Here is a 17,487-nt window from a genome sequence, read left to right as displayed (position 1 = left end):
TAGAAATAGATAAAAGATGTTCAGAAAGGCTAGCAGTTGGATCCCACAACAAGACTACAAACGAAGCAGTACAGAGATACATGAGCTAGGCGTCTCTCGAGGCACGAGAGGCGCAGAAGAAAATATTGTAGGAAGCACGCTTTAAGAAAATGGACGACAATAGGTGGACAGCTGGAGCATTTAAATACTTTTACAGGAAGAGCATTAACACGCAGTGGCGGAAAAGGACCAGAAAACGAATAAATAAGTATCTAGGAAGGCAGGAAGGAGAAATAAAGAAAATTGCACGACAGGTAAAGAACAGGAAGGCTAAAAACTGGAATATTTCAATAGAAAAGAAGTCGACTCTAGACATATATAGACTCGGATTAAGAAGGAGACCTTCTATGGCAACACGAGAGGCAGCGGCCTTCGTTTTGAAACTAGATCAGGATATCTCGGAAGCCGACGCTACTGGAGGATGTTTAGTCAAGAAGATGAAACTTGTGCTAGGTGCGGTAGACAGCCAGAAAAAATTGAACATCTTATACTGGAGTGTGGCAGTATTCATCCGGATGTTGATGCGGACATAGTAATGCTAGCCGAGGCCCTGAGGTTTAGAAGTAACAAAGGAAGCGTGAACGAATCGGCGATGGAGGTTAGCGAAAGACGTTTGGGAGATTGGTGGATAAATAGCAGGGAGGGGGCATGGAAGCTAAATCAAAATTAAACATGGGTATTTCATGATAACCCTGGACTAAAAGGAAAGTCTGTAGAGTTCAGGGATTGTCGAATTTAAAAACTTAAAAAATAGAGTTTGAGCATGGTGATGATTATCACCACCCCTTTTCAAAAGGGAAGCTATTAACATCCATCCACCCATCCATTCATCCATCCATCTACTCCAAAGTTGGTTATTTTAAGGGTCGCAATGTATTCGCAAAGACATTCAAAAATTACATGTGAAGCAAATATATGTAATTTCATTTATTTGCTGTATTTTTCGTGTTTTTGCAGTAGTTTCGTTTTATGTCTTGTATTATTTTTACTGAGAGCTAATATCCTCTTACCTCTATATGCCGCCTGTGTAAATCACGCTTCCTGTTTATAAACATTGAATACAACGCTAGGTATGTGGATGTATGAACACGGAAAAGCCGTACAACGTCTTTACCTCCGGCGGTTAACGTGATGATTCGTTTTTCTCCTTCATAGAATCCGAGCACTATGTCCCTGCTAACAAAATCATCTTTGTGAAACTTCCGCGGTCTTGTCTAATTATTTGTGAGGTTTTTGGCCTTCAATGAAAGCTGCAAGCAAGGTGATGGGTAAAGGGGGAGCTTGTCTCAAGAGCATCTTTTTGGAGACTGCACACGAAACGGAACACCACGAACGATTGTGCGTTTTCTCTACCCCAAATTTTGCTTTTTGCGCCTCTTTACTCCTCTATCGCCAGATTCAGAAACTTCGAAGCATCCTGCAAAATAGCTTATTGCGTAATTTCACACACAGTTCCCTTCCAAATTTAGGTCGAAATAGATTCGCAGGATACACTGTTTTATCTATGTTTCCTGTGTTCTTACCTTCTGTTCCTATTTTCATGTTCAGTATCGCACAAACAGTGCGCAGAGATAAACCGGGCTTGTCCCAACCAGAATCATGCAACAAATAGTGTACTATGGTGATAAGGTGGAAGGTCTATAAATGTCCTTAGAGCACCATCCACAAGCAGATAAAAGCATTGAATTCTTCACTACAGCAAATGTATATGGTCTGCTTAACGAGGAATGAAAACGAGGTATTTCCCGCGTTTTCGCTACTACTCTGTATTCGTTTTTACCGCTCTACCCCTAGCGCTGCGAACGCCTTCAACTATTATCTTCGGAAGCGAAGGAATGTCAAGAAATTATAGGTGCAGAAATATGGCCTTGCAACGCTAGGAGTAACAAGTGAACGAGCATAGTTTGGTCTTCTTTACGATTCTCATCATGATGTGGGAGATACCACACCGGTGTTCTGGGAGCTGCTACAAAACGCTTGGGTGAAGTGCCTACCCTAGCAAAAAAAACTGTATGAGTCACAATAATCTCATGCAGGTTTCTCACACAAAACTCATACTAAACTTATACAACTCTAATATAATCTCCTATATTTCTCATAAGTTGAAGGATATTTGTATGAGATTATATAAGATTTGTACAAGTTTTGTATTAGTATGAGAAATCTGTATGAGGTTGTTGTGACTCATAGGTTTATTTTCACTGGGAATAGTTTAACGAACGTGTTCTTCAGGAATGCCTAGGTTTAATAATCTGGACTGAGCGGTGAAATCTTAAGCCTCAAGTTCAATATTTTTATTTTTACAACCCATCGAGTGTGTCTCGAAATATGGATATACTGACGCATTATCATCGAGCGATACTTTAACAGTAACCACCTAACTGAAAGCGATAAAAACACACAAGCAAGATGCAGAAGACGCGTTAACCTTACTGCTCAGTCCGCTACAACTCTTTGTGTCTCTTTAAAACTTGTAATATACTAAAGTTAACTTGGCGTTTTCAGGTGCACTTCGTCTGTCGTGAGTGATTTTGCAACCACTTTTTCATGACGCAGAGAACACCAGAGAGAGATTTATGCCTTAATTCGTAGTAGGGACCAATATACGTAGAGTGAAAAAGGAGGCTTGATTTACTTTTTATGTGTTTACTGTAAACCCACGCATCCATTACATATAGTATGTTATGGTATGGTATGGTATGGTATGGTATGGTATGGTATGGTATGGTATGGTATGGTGTGTGCGGTTGAAAGCTCCAAACTTACACATGCAATATGACAGACTGTTTGTTGAAGGGCTGTACCCATATTTTGTGATTAGTTACATATAAGTATATAAGCATTTTTTCATCTCTCAAAAAGAAGCAACCAAGCTGTTCTCTTGTTCTATTTAAATAACTAAAATGGCTGTGAAAAAAAAAGAAATGTTGCATTGTAGGCAGTCAAGAAACGATAACTCACAATGCGTTACTGACGTTGAGATATCCCCAGGTAGGAACATGATGTGTTACCATTCCTTTTCTCCCTTCCTCAACTCCTGCCAGCTGCTGAAGTACCAGATCAACCTGCAATACAGAAAATTAATAAAAGACTTCTTTCGAAATGGCTGCTTCACATCAGGTTGTAAATGTAGGTGCATAATCTGCTAAAAAAAGTGCCGTTGTAAGAACAACAGACGTAGCTATCATATGAGCCACTATTGCCTCAGTGCTCGAATGGCCGTTTTTGAATGTACCATACGTGTGCAACCTCCTCCACTCCTTTTTAGTGGAAAATATTGAGTAAGGTGCTCACAGTCTTGCGACATGTATTGCAAAAATATTAATATAACCATGCCTGATTAAAGGCGGATGCGGAAGAAAAATGGCCATCGGCTATCTAATTTACAAATTTTATGCAAAAATCTTTCACTCATGTGACAGATGGCGTAATGATCGAGGAGTGAATACATGCAGAGAGTGCCTACGCCCAGCAGAATCCAGAATACTTAGTTGAACCTACATGGACTGCACCCAAACAGGATGAAGCCAGTCCGAAAAATTTATTCTCTGCTGTCGTTCAAAAAAAAAGGGGACGACTACGTAAAACTGGCCTACAACACTGCTGAAGCACTCACGCGCACAAGAACGTTTATCAAAAAGGCCAGCACTTAAGCGCAGATATTCAAAGAGCAGAAAACCGCTTCGTCTCGTCTTTTTTTGCTGTAATTAATTACACATACGTGGCAAGAAGCCCAAGTTAATTAGGCAATGCTGTAGATAGTGCTTCGCGAGTTAGAGAGAAAATGACACTGGCTACCGTTATTGAAACAGCTTATTCACCTGAAGTAGGATTTGACATAAAATGAAAGGAACTTCAGCATGTAATGCAAGCTGTGCCCCCCTACACAGATCTGTATAAAATGGAAGAGAATTTCCACTGACACATAAGGAAGCATACCGGAATTCGTTTCATGAATGTAGGAGAAAATTGTCACGGAGGTAATTGACTACGTACCTGATGCCAGTATGGGCTTGTGGTTCGGTACCGCACCGCCTGTTCATTTATGTAGTGCAGGTTGTCATTCAGGAAGTTGTATAGCTTCTTGCAGTATGCCGTTTCATTCTTACAGTAGTCTGTCCACTGGTTTCGGAAATGCTTCGCGATCAGCTCTCTTGTGGCGAAGCCTTCAAAGAATCCAGCTGCAAACGCCTGGTCCTCGTCAGGTAAGGATTTGTTGGTGTATACTTCCAGAAAGCTGAAGCTGTCAGAAAAAGCAGCGAAAATATGAGGGCGTGGTGGATCGGCATAGGTGTTGCTGCTGTTGACTTAGAAGGAGATAAGCTTTCCCACGCGTGTAAAGAAAACGAAATGATTGTTACAATACACTTTGTTACCATTACATGCGGGGTGCTTTTCACAGCAGTTGTGATAGGTGCTTATACACTATTAAAAATAGAAAGCTGTAAAATTAATCAAATTTTCTTCAATGGCATGGCCTGCGTGGTCGGTAATAAATTATTTCCGTCTCATTCTGACGTGGTGTGTATAGGTGAAATATTCCGAAAAGGGTCATTTGCGTCCATAGCCTTACATATTTCTCCCAAAGGCTTGCTATCACACAGCCAGACTTAAGAGCTCAAGTAATAGGTCAACAGCCTGGCACCACAAGAACAAAATTAAGGAGTGAAGATTTGAGAGAGAAAGAGTCTGGTCACGTTAGCTTGCATTATTATGAGGTATTCCCAATAATAAAGGCATTGACAAGCAATTGAATATCAATAGAAGAGACCGTTTTCTTTCTGTAGAAGCTGGCCACAGGTAGGTGCTGATGAAGCCTGCTGCACGTACCTATGACTCGACAAACTCAAGCTGGCGTTTGGGAGAAAATAAAGGCACTGTCTTAAAATAGGTAAAGAGCGTTCAAGCTGAGCGCTCAACTAGCAAGCAAGTACACACACTTCCGACTTATGCTCGTCGCCTTCAACAACTGTCACCAAGCGTGGGTGCTGCACTACAATTACCTCCTAGGAGAAGAAGGAGGCATCCTGCCAACTCATGGCGTACACACAACTGACGGGTCGTAATAAGGCTTGAGACGGTCAACATGCTCTCTCTCACGCCCACGGAGACGCATATTCAGCGCTTTTCTGAGCCGTTCGACAACGTAGTTCACGGGAGATGTCTGGTAAATAGCACATTACTGGACCATGATGTTAGGAAACAAATCTGATATAGAGGCCGGAGGCGCTATCAGGAACTGAGAGCCGCACGATGGAGTGTTATAAGATGGAGCTGGACTAGTCTGTACGCGAAAAAATATCTGGTGAATCTAGTTTTGAGTTCTGAAAAAACGGGCAAGCTGGAGACATGGTTCTACATATGCGGCTCCTTGTGAGATTTTGGTCGATTCGAAAGCATCTGGGCAATCAGGGACTGGGAGTACCGTGTCCCTAAGTAGAGGTGCGTTCATAGCCGTATAGATGGTAAAAATGGAAGCCGGTCCTGATCTGTGGGGCAGTAGTGTAGGCGTAGTTGAAGAACGGGGGAAATCGGTCATAGTTTGAGTGGGCAGACGAGACATACATGAGCAGCTTATCACTCAAGGTGTGGTTGAAACGTTCCGTCATGCCATTTGTTTGGGTATGGTAGGCCGAGGTAGAAGGGTGAACGATGCGGCATTGCTGACGAAGGGCTTCGATGGTCTCGGAAAGAAAACCACGGTCATGGTCATTAAGCAGTCCGGCCCCGCCGGGTGGTGCAGTGGCAGACACCCGACTACTGTGCCGGAGTACCCGGGTTCGAACCCGACCTCGGCGGCTGCGTTGCGATGGAGGCGAAAAGAAGAGGCGTCCGTGTGCTGTGTGATGTCAGAGCACGTTAAAGATCCCGAGGTGGTCGAAATTACTCCGTAACCCTCCACTACGGCTCCTCTTTCTGTTTCCACTTTCACTCCCGCCTTCCTCCCTTCCCTTACGGCGAGGTTGAGGTGTCCACCGAAAACAAGTGAGACAGTTACAGCGCCTTTCCCTTTTTAATAAATCGAAATATATATATATATATATATATATATATATATATATATATATATATATATATATATATATATATATATATATATATATATATATCTTCTGTCCGCACGTAGCAGGCCCGTGCATTTTTCTTTCTTCCTAAAGCCACAACAACACCACCTCTCCCCAGTGCCTTTAACGATAAACAGTGTTTTATGTTCCTTATCCTGCCCTAGGCAACAGAGACTTGCCATGAACTTTTTTATTTACGTACTTGAAAGACATTGGACTCTTTGACAAACTCTAAATTCACGTTGCATGTTTCCCTCAGGCATTTCATTTTATACCATTACTCCATGAAGCACCTTAACACTTGTTTCACGTTGTCGAAAGCACCCTTCAAATCCAAGGCGAGAACCACCTTGTCATTGTGAGGGTGCTCGACAGGCGTGAGTACCTCGTGGCTGAGTTGAAGCAGAATGTCCTGTGCGGGCTTCTGAGGTCGGAGTCCGAAAATCATGTCTGCAAAAGTATTGCGGGCCTCCAGATATTCAGAGAGGCGATCTCGAACCATGGCTTCCATGAGCTTGGCAGCGCAAGACATTAGGGAGATAGGTCGGAGGTTATCAGTACTGATCGGCTTACCCGGCTTAGGGATGAAGGTGACAAGCGCTGTTTTCCGATCTAGGGAGAGGGGTTGTTTCTTCTTTCCCGCGGCGGCCTATCTCATCTACTCTGGGACTGTTCTGCTTTTTCTACTGGGCGCTCCGAGATCAAACCCTGCCACCTGAACTACCGTTCCCTTCTAGAAACTGATGCTTACACACATATGATATTTGCCAAGTATGGCTCCTCTGTGACCTGGTCAGAGCAATATGATTTGAGTGATGACCTAAACAATAAAGATTCTGTCTACTCCTCTTTACCCCCATCCATGACTATGATCCTTCCCATTCAACAAAGGACATTCAATCAATCAATAATAATTGGTTCACAGGAAGGTAAAAGCACAGTATTTGTCATGCTGGCTGTGTGGACACCTGACCCGAGATGTAAGGGAAGGGAGAAGGGGGGAGCGAAAGTGGAAAGAGAGAAAGGGGAGCCGTAGTGGAGGGCTGCGGTGTACTTTCCACCACCTGGAGATTAACGTGCGCCAAAATCGCACAGCACACGGACGCCACTTCGTTTCGCCTCCGTTTATTGAAAAGGAAAGGCACAGTATCTGTCACATTTGTTCATATAGCTCTTATTTCTCTCTTTCCACTTCACTCGCACCTTCCTACCTCCTTCTGCGGTGCGGTTCAGGTGTCTACGGAACAAGTGTGACAGATATTGCGCTTTTCTTTTCCTGTTAGATACCATTAAGGCTAAATATGCCCATATTTCGAATGCGTGCGAGTGTAACACCTTCAGCGAGCGACGGTAGGATCCATTAAAGGCTTTCGCCCTAATACACATGAAAAGATTGATTGCTTCATACCCTGTTGCATTGATGGAATCATTGAAGGACCCCCACGCTGCTATTACGCGGTCATTTCCCGGAGGCTCAAGCACGATTTCGAAGCTTGTAGGCTCTTTGTTGAGTTTCACCCAAGCATCCAAACTCCAGGTCATTGGAACCACGACAGCAAGCAATGTTAACGTCCTCAGAAACATGGTTATCTGCAAAGAGAAGCAGAGAGGCAAACTGCTTAATGAAAAAAGCAGGGATTGCCCAGTCGAAAAAAACTACAGAACATTTCCTGTTGTTACAATAGAATTTATTTGCGGTTTTGGACGGAAAACCTGTTGTGACAACAAAACGTTCTGTGTATCAGAAATTTCGGTAGTTACAACGAAAACATGCTACAGAACTACAGACAACAGAAGTTTAGTACAGAAAAGCTACAGAACTACATAATCTGACGCCTGCAACCGAACTATAGAATATTTGGTCGTATTTTTGACACAGTTCTGTAGTTTTTTCGACTGGGTGGAGCCGCAGTTTCGCATCCGCTGATTTGGAACACTTCACGCATAAGGGAGCTAAGCTGACGGAAGGAAATATGTGTTAGGAATAAAATAGCGAATATAAGGGAACATGTATTATTAAAATGTGTCAAAGTGGTATTCCAGAAAATATAAGTGACGTGAAAACCCCACAAATAGACTGACAATAACATCTAAGAAACTGTGCAAGAAGGAGCAACTTAAAGGTTATAAAATATACCTCGACCTGCAATATCCACTTTATTAGAAAATTAAAATATTGAATGCACATCCCTGCTTTATTTGGCAGACTAAGGTACCTAATACACAATCTACTTTTCGAGGCGCTTGAGTGAGCGGCTGCATTAGAGGTTCTAATTTGCACTTCCTCCTTCACAGCAAAAATTCAAAATGAATAACATTGTTTCAACTCCGTCGCACTTCTCGCAGTAAGGATGTCTTACGTCTCCTCAACGAAATGATAAGATTATTTGTGAACGCAGCGTTAAGACGATAACGAAGATAAACTTTTCAGATGAAGAGTTCTCATCCACATACTAATTGAATGATTTATAGGAAGGGAAAAGCGCGGTAACTGTCTCACTTGTTTTCTGTGGACCCCTCTACCGCGCCGTAAGGGAAGGTCGGAAGAAAGTGGGAAGATAGAGGAGCCGTAGTGGAGGGCTACGGCTATCGCACAGCACATGGACGCCTCTTTGTTTCGCCTCCATCGAAACGCAGCCGCCGAGGTCGGGTTCGAAACCGGGTACTCCGGCCCAATAGTCGGGCGTCTTACCACTGCAACACCCCAAAGGGGCACACATATTAAGACGCCCCGCCACGGTGGCACAGTGGTTAAGGTGCCTGACTACTCAGCCGGAATACCCGGGATCTAAACCGACCACCTGCAGCTGTGTTTCAATGGAGGCGAGCCGCAGAGGCATTCGTGTGCTGCGAGATGTCAATACAAGTTAAAGATCCCTAGATGGCTGAAATTACTCCAGAGCCCTCCACTACTGTAGCTCTTTCTCTCTTTCCACTGTCACTGCCACCTTTACCCTTCGCTTACAGAGGGGGCCAGGTGTTCACAAATGCGACAGATGCTGCGAATTTACTTTACTGTAAACCACTTATTATTATTATTATTATTATTATTATTATTATTATTATTATTATTATTATTATTATTATTATTATTATTATTATTATTATTATTATTATTATTATTATTATTATTATTATTATTATTATTATTAATTGAAGACAAAATGTGAGCAGTTAGGTCTTAGAAAGTAAACTTTGTAGGCTGATTCAGATAAAAAGGGGAATAAAATAATTTTTGATAATTTGTTTCTTTTTCTGAAGTCAAAGAACTCAACCATACTATTGTATACTGGGGTAATAGAACTGGGGTTAATTCATTGATTTTGTATTTACCCAAACCAAACCATCACTTTGAGGCGATATTACTAGACTACGTTTTGCAGAGCCAAGCTGTTAGGGTGAATGTCCCCACACACGCGGGTGTTATGCCGTCTTAGTGCTCGAAAACTGCTCTGCTATGCTGATTCCTCTTGTGCATAGCAAAGCGCCTCAATACTACCAGTTCCTAAACTTCCCATGGGGTCCATGTATCAAAAAACGGCGGTTTTGATTGGTCAAATTCGGGTGTATACGAATGATAGCGGCGCCCGCGGCCATTAAAGGAAACTGCTCTAAATTGTAAACTCTCACAATGGTGATAAAGTCACAACTACCATGAAAAACAAAATTAGTTGAAGACTTGCAGTAGCAAACTTTCCTAAAGATAACAGCTATTCAGTCTATTAGGGCGGAAAAGAAGAGAAAAATGCGATTTCTAAAAGGCAATGCCACTAATTGCAAAAAGCTTTTAATGAGCGCTTCCAGATGGCATAACAATTTATAAGCACCTGAAAAATGAAAATGCATACGGTTACGGCGCTCGACTACTGTTCCCAAGGACGCGGGATCGAATCCCGGCCTCGGCGGCAGCTTTTCGATGGAGGCGAAAAGCAAGGCGCCCGTGTGCTGTGCGATGTCAGTGCACGTTAAAGAACCCCAGGTGGTCGAAATTTCCGGAGTCCTCCACTACGGCGTCTCTCATAGCCTGAGTTGCTTTGGGACGTTAAACCCCACAAACCAACCAACCAACCAACCTTTTTGAAAGGAGTTTCGCAACTGGTATGTTCTGGTATGCAACAAAGTCCATCTTAATAAGGCATCCTTAAAACAGGCGTTGCGTGGACTGATTTATTTATAGGAAGGGAAAGGCGCGGTAACTGTCTCACTTGTTCTTCTGTGCACACCGCAACCACGCCGTAAGGGAAGGGAGGAAGATGGGAGTGAAAGTGGAAAGAGAGAAAGAGGAACCGTAGTGGAGGCCTACAGAGTAATTTCGACCACCTGGGGATCTTTAACGTGCGCTGACATCGCACAGCACACGACGCCTCTTCGTTTCGCCTCCATCGAAACGCAGCCGCCGAGGTCGGGTTCGAACAGGCGTTGCGTGACACTGCCCACGCTTTAAACAAAAGGTGGACGCTGTCGCGCGCAACCTGCTAATTGGTTCACAGGAAGGAAAAGGCGGAGTATGTGTCACACTTATTTCTGTGGACACATTGGCCGTGCCGTAAGGGAAGAAAAGAAGGTGGGAGAGAAAGTGGAAAGAGAAAAAGAGGAGCTGCAGTGGAAGGCTTTGGATTAATTTCGACCACCTGGGGATCTTTAACGTGCGTTGACATCGCACAACACTTGGATGCCTCTTCACTGTGCCCCCATCGAAACGCAGCCGCCGGCGGTCGGAATCGAACCCTGCTCCCCGCCGGGGTGGTGCAGTGGTAAGACGCCCGACTGCTGTGCCAGAGTACCCGGGTTCGAACCCGACCTCGGCGGCTGCGTTTCGATGGAGGCGAAACGAAGAGGCGTCCGTGTGCTGTGCGATGTCAGCGCACGTTAAAGATCCCCAGGTGGTCTAAATTAATCCGTAGCCCTCCACTACGGCTCCTCTTTCTCTCTCTCTCTTTCCACTTTAACTGCCAACTTCCTCCCTTCCCTTACGGCGCGGTTCAACTGTCCACAGACACAAGTGTGATAGATACTGCGCCTTTCCCTTCCTGTGAACCAATTATCGAACCCTAGTACTGCGGTACAATAGTCGGGCGACATACCATCGCGGCGGGGCACCTCCTGAAGCTATGACCGACATGTTCTTGAAGTCTGAGCCAAAACTCTTTTATGCAGTTATGGATTTATTGTATCCTTCCTAAAAATAAAGATCAATCAAACACTAATGCGTGGCTAATGAAATTAGGCACGCAGTTGAAACGCCGAGATGACCCGACTATCGCCAACGATTGGCACTATCAAAGGTGTTGTCGCTGTTTAATTCCGTGGCAAGTTTATTCTAGGCACTATAGCAAGTTAATTCATTGGAGGCTTTCCACTGTGCTTCTCATAAAATAAACAATTCAAAACTGTTCTGTAGATATGTTCAGTTCCTAAAAGAGACTTTGTTGAGACAATACATTTCCATTTCGCACATTTGTTACTCTTCTCTTTTCCTGTCAATGCAATGCGTACCGGGATAATATATGCATAATAATTAATATTGAAAAATTTTGGAAAGTATTGATGGTGCAAGTATACTAACCGGCACGATTTTCCAACACGCCTTAATACTACAGATGCAAATTGGAACGCCGAATTCCGGAAAGGTTTGTGTCACATATATAGTGCACTTAATACCAATGATTTCTGCTATGAACGAGCAGTTGAAAAATTTTTTTATTCCCCAATACAAATAATGTTCTTATAAGGCGCGACGTTTGCGTTATATTATTTGGAAAGTCAAGTACCAAAACATATTCATTGTCTTCAGTTTACGATTAACCCTATTGCCCCCTAGGAAGTACTCGCAATCGCGTTCGTGTTTTGGCTACCTTCCTTAAAAAGACGTAACTTCTTAAAGTAGTGTAAGAAGCGTTCTTAAGCTTAACGTCTCAGGGTACTATTTTATGTTTATAGCAAAATAAGGTTGCATGCAGTCAAAACATGTTTGCAATAGTTTTATTATTGCTAAAAACTGGTATATCACCTTAGCTTGTGTGTTCCGACAGTTAGCAGACGAGTCCTTGGCGTTCCAGAAAATCTCTACTTGTGTGTGTGAACAATTTTTATTTCCACCAGAATGGAGGCCCCCTACTCTCCGCCCCCGGCATTCAGGCCTAGGGGACGGGGGCCGGGACCTCCGCGATTAGAGGCAGGTAAAGAGGTCTTAGTTCCTTGCGGCCTCTTCCGCCAGGCGGATGGCTTGCTTCTGCAGAGTTTGGTCCTGACTCCGCAGAAGGGTTTCCCAGGCTTCTCTACTATTTTTGTCTTAGCCCCTGGGGAGCTAGCGCATTCCCAAATTACGTGGTTGAAGGTCCCTCTCTCCCCACATTGCTTGCATTTATCGTCCTGTCGCTCATCTTTCTGGACGTGATAGGCTCAGACCGGATGGATTAATTCCCTGCCTGTAGACGCCGCCATACGATCGCCTCTTTATTGTTCAGACGCTTATCTCGTGGTGGCATCAGTTTTCTGCTTTGTCTATAATGTTCGACTATTTCTGTGTAATTTAACAGACGTTCGTCCATGTTCCGGCAATCAGGCGGCTCCACGGTTACCCGGAAGTAGAGAGCTCCGGCTAACTCGTGTGCCGCCTCCTTACCTTGAACAGACGCGTGCACTGATTGATTTAAACTGATTGATTGATTGATAGGAAGAGAAAGGCGCGGTAACTGTCTCACTTGTTTTCTGTGGACACCCGAACCGCACCGTAAGGGAAGGAAGGTGGGAATGAAAGTGGAAAGAGAGAAAGAGGAGCCGTAGTGGAGGGCTACGGAATAATTTCGACCACCTGAGGATCTTTAATTTCGGAGTTCATATTAAGCTCACTTTTCCATTCAGCTATTTTCCAATCAGGATTCACACCGCTTCTGGTGAGATCTTGGAAGTCCTAGGAATATTCAGGAGAATAACATTGAAGGGCCGAGGCTTAAAAGTAAGGAGCTTGATCAGACTTAAGCAGGCTGCCGTATTTAAACCTTAAAGCAGAAAAATCCTTACTTATGATGAATGCTTACGTAAAGCTTGGACTTTGGCTTGAAACCATTCATATGTCACTCACAAGCACGAAATGAGAAAAGTACATTTTCATAGAGAGATAAGCAAGCGGAAAACAAAGCTTATTTTATCGCAGCCTGAAGCGCATTTTTTTATGCAATGACCATCAAGGAGCTCAATTTTCGTATCTGAGAAATTCACCGATGAAGTTCTGACGTTGGTAAAGCACATGTTGACTATTCCCTTTTTGGACAATGTACGTGTGGTATGATGAATACGAGTATTTGGTTAGTCCTAGAGCGGTAATACCAGATTACATGGGTCGCCGAGAATATTGTTATTAATACAGAAAAGTACGAATTGTTTCCCGCCAGCAGCTAGCCAAAAAACAGCCTTGTGAACAAAAAATCCCTGTTGCTTGCCGCTCGAACCCCTTTCTGCACCCGTTTAAATTTACTTAATCCCAAAACTTATGATCATAGTGTAAATGCTGTGTTTTCCTTTTTTCTACAACTTTCACAAAGCCAGTGTAGCATGATGGCTGCTCGTTTCTCTCCAGTACTCGAACTCGCAATCGTATCAAAAAGGGCCTCTCGAGAACTCAGTACTTTTCACTTTCGAAGATGGTTGGCTGGTTGGTTCACAGGGAGGGAAAGGCGCAGTATCCGTCACACTTGTGTCTGTGGACACCTGAACAGCGCCGTAAGGGAAGGGAGGAAGGAGGGAGTGAAAGTTTAAAGAGAGAAAGGGGAGCCGTAGTGGAGGGCTACGGAGTAATTTCGACAACCTGAGGATCTTTAACGTGCGCTGACATCGCACAGCACACGGACGCCTCTTCGTTTCGCCTCCTCGAAACGCATCCGCCGAGGCCGCGTTCAAACCCGGGTATTCCAGGCAGTAGTCGCGCGTCTTACCACTGTACCACCCCGGCGGGGCTCACTTTCGAAGACTTTTAAAAATTTGCCGATCTCTCTCTTGTTATTTGAAAACACTGAATTAAAGGCAACGGGCTCGTGGGAGTGAAATCATCATCATCATCATCATCATCTGACTATACCCACTGCAGGGCGAAGGCCTCTCCCATATTTCTCCACTTAACCCGGTTCTATGCTAGCTGCATCCACTTGACCCCTGCGAACTTCTTAACCTGATCAGCCCACCTAATGTTCTGCCGCCCCCTGCTATGCTTTAGAAAAACAAAACAGAATTATTACAAACGGGGGGCGTTTATGTCAACTCTAAGCTTAACTAGAGTTCCAGCATGTATATCTGAGAACGACAAACTATTTGCACATAAATAAAGAATATGGGCAGAAAAAATATTCCAGTAACCATATTTAGGTCAGCCGCAGCAAGTTAATTGTCACAACATTTCTGCTTTTCCTGAGCTTCTTCGCGGCGCTAAAGGGACTTGTTCAATGCATTTAACGCTAAGTTTTACTGTATTTTGTTCATTTGCAACACTTCAGGCTCTTTGCATAAAGCATATCAGATGCCACCGAAGGTGCTACTGGTTTTTGCGCTTATTCAAAGCAGACGCTCAACTTTCAGGAGAATATACTGAATCTGATTAAATTGCTCTCATTTCCGCGAACGGGGCCTGCTCTGCGTGTGTTTCTGTGCGGTACTGCGTTTCTGCAGTCGCCTGATGTACGCAGCGCTGCAAAGACTGCGTCTGCTATTGTGGAAGTATCTGTCTGGTCAACTGGACAGAGATGTAGAGGTGTAGTTTCTGCAGCGCTGGCACAACTGTCCCTTTCGTCGTTCGAGATGGCAGGTTTGTTGTGCCAGCTTTGCCATACGAACCCCCTCCCCCCCACCTTCTATTGTTTTCCCCTCTCTGGGGAATCATGTTTTTCATTATGTATATGTGCCATAGAGTGTTTTGCATACTGGTTTTGGTCTGTGATTAATGTGCGTTTTTTTATGTATGTATGTACCCAATAAATTCTCTTTACAAAATAATACCTATGCACTGGAACCGCGACAGATTAAAAATGCTACAAATTGAACAAAAAAGCAGCACTTTCGTACCTTAGTGGCCTGCAGAATATCTAATAACGAAAAAAAAAAAACAAGGACAGCACATGTTATCCGAAAGTTTTCAACGTAAATTTATCGCTTGATCGTGATGTTTTGAAGGTCAACAAAATGGGTGCACTACAGAAGCGTTTCCTTAATATTAAGAACATTGCATCGTTTTTTTTTTTGTGTGTGTGCTCCGTCGAGGTGGGGCATTGGTTAGGGCACTCGACTGTTGTGCCGAAGGATGCGGGATCGAATTCCGGCCACGGCGGCCGCTTTCGATGGAGGCGGAATGCAAGGCGCCTGTTTCCTATGCGATGTGAATGCACGTAAATAAACCCCAGGTGGTCGAATTTCCGGAGCCCTCCACTATGGCGTCTCTCATAGCCTGAGTCGTTTTGGGACGTTAAACCCCATAGACCAAACCAACCCAAACTTTTTTGTGTCTGAGAACGCGCGCAAAGGGATTCCGTTCAAAATACCTGAAATAAGTAGCCCTTCATTTCCAAATCAGACCGTACGCCATTAATTTCCCACCCAATGAACCGTGGAAAAGCTTTAGTCGTTGCTACGCATTCAGTGAATTGTATAGACGAAAGATTGACACAATTTTGCAGTTGTTAAAATGCACTGTGAGCTGCGCTTTTTTCCATGGAAAGTTCCTGGCCGGTTGTGCTATCTGAAAATGACAGCAGCCGGGTAGTCGATAGCGAGAGTGCTAACTCGTGCTCGCTTTGAGAATGCTAATTCTGGCTTTTTGTAATTTTTTCCATTCCGCCTTCTTATCTAATTTGAGCAGTGCTCTGCATAACGGCACTATCTGCGTCTTTATTCATTCTCTTCGCGTATCCATGCACAAAAGGCTCACATTGCAGCCCCTAGGACGTTTTCAAGCACTCAGAGGTTGTCGTACTGACAGCTGATTGCCGCCATAAGGCCACACGCGCAACCTCGAAATTGTCGAGAGATAATAATAAAGCTAGTGAATGCATACAAGCAAATAACAAGATCTAAAAGGTACATTTTATACGTGTAATTTGCACCAGATTAAGCAAATATTACTGTTGCAAACCTACTTACGTGTGCGCAAGAGCTTGCAGAGTTATCTTTACATCCAACGGTATTTCTCCTGCCTTTCTTCTGACGGTGCACTCGGCGCGCTTTTCTCGCAGCACGTCCAACACGGCTTCCTCGACGCTGCCTACGTAGCGGACAGCCTACACTGCAGGCCGATAGGCGAAACCAAAGGGCGCTTCTCTTTCTCCTAAAGGGCTTCGGCTTATATACATCCGGTGAGGAGCGGTCGCGGATTCTCCGATTGCGATCGCTTCATCGCGGGCTGTTGAGATTTCTAGTGCACAAACGAAAAAGATAAGGTGTGTTCCTGATAAACGGTTTCCTTTGTGTCCAGCCCAAGATTATCTGAAGATGCTCTTTGTACGTCCACTTTCACTGGCAAGTAACCAGAAAACAGCAGCTGAATTTGAAGTTCTTGGCAGAATTACGCGTCTTACGCAGGTCTCTGGCATGTGAGAAGATATGAAGAACACTAGATGGTTGAGCGTCATCATCGTTAAACGCTTGCGCATAAAAGGAACAATGGTGAAGCGTATTATATTTCGTTCGCCAGTATTTGCTGAGCTAATGGTGTTGATGTGCATGAGGTCGCGGCATAATATTTTCCGCTCGCGCTTGCCATGGTACTTGCACCACGTTGTCTCATGGGGGGGAGGGGGGGGGGTATAATTTGTACTTGTGAATGTGGGCTAACAAGGAGTCCCGGAAATGCAGGAATATGAGTAAGAAGGGCTTTTAAATTGTTTGCAGTACTGGCGCGGTGATCATCTTTGAAATGAAAACAGTCATGACATGGACCTCGAGTTGTACATTATTTCAGTCTTCTTTCATGTGCACGAATGCACATCGGTTCAGATAAGTCTTTGCGAACAATTTAGCATAGTGTGTTAAGCGCCTTAAATCTTGCTCACTAAAGGTGCGCATAAGGTTTAAAGGCGCGTTCTCTTCAATACATGCTTATTCCCATCTGAGCGGTAATGTGCATTGCGAGCAATATTGACGCATCATCATAGAGATATAGTTGAGAACCAATTTAGGGCAATTTCCATGGAACTGTTAACTTTCATGAAGGCTGAAGAAGAATAGAATTTGATTGATAGATTTTTTTCGCCAAAGATTGAAAAGATGGTGTTTGTTTTTGACCATTTGAAAGCCTGCTTTTTTTTTCTTTCACTGTACTCAAGCAGCAATAGAGCCACGTAGTATAAAAACACAGAAAAGCTTCTATTTAAGGAAAGCGAAATTGCAATATCAAGGCTCA

The 17,487-nt window shown here is 43.9% G+C and overlaps 1 protein-coding gene across 1 annotated transcript in view; it reads right to left on the bottom strand.

The window, feature by feature from the left end:
- Positions 1 to 16,390, bottom strand: part of LOC146188575 (putative aminopeptidase PLBD2) — a 33,145-nt gene extending 16,755 nt beyond the window's left edge. Inside the window, exons 1-4 of the mRNA XM_084603856.1 lie at positions 16,230 to 16,390; positions 7,513 to 7,694; positions 4,036 to 4,282; positions 3,001 to 3,104 (exon numbers count right to left, since the gene is read on the bottom strand). Of these exons, the coding sequence (XP_084459982.1) occupies positions 3,001 to 3,104; positions 4,036 to 4,282; positions 7,513 to 7,688 (527 nt within the window). The 5' untranslated portion in view covers positions 7,689 to 7,694; positions 16,230 to 16,390. The remainder of the gene's footprint in view (positions 1 to 3,000; positions 3,105 to 4,035; positions 4,283 to 7,512; positions 7,695 to 16,229) is intronic.
- Between the last annotated feature and the right edge of the window lie 1,097 nt (positions 16,391 to 17,487).

This window comes from Amblyomma maculatum, chromosome 5 (assembly GCF_055883805.1).
Source record: "Amblyomma maculatum isolate TAMU_Amacu chromosome 5, ASM5588380v1, whole genome shotgun sequence".
Classification (NCBI taxonomy): Eukaryota; Metazoa; Arthropoda; class Arachnida; order Ixodida; family Ixodidae; genus Amblyomma; species Amblyomma maculatum.
Note: the sequence above shows the minus strand (reverse complement) of the source record. Positions and strands in the feature narration are given on the sequence as shown.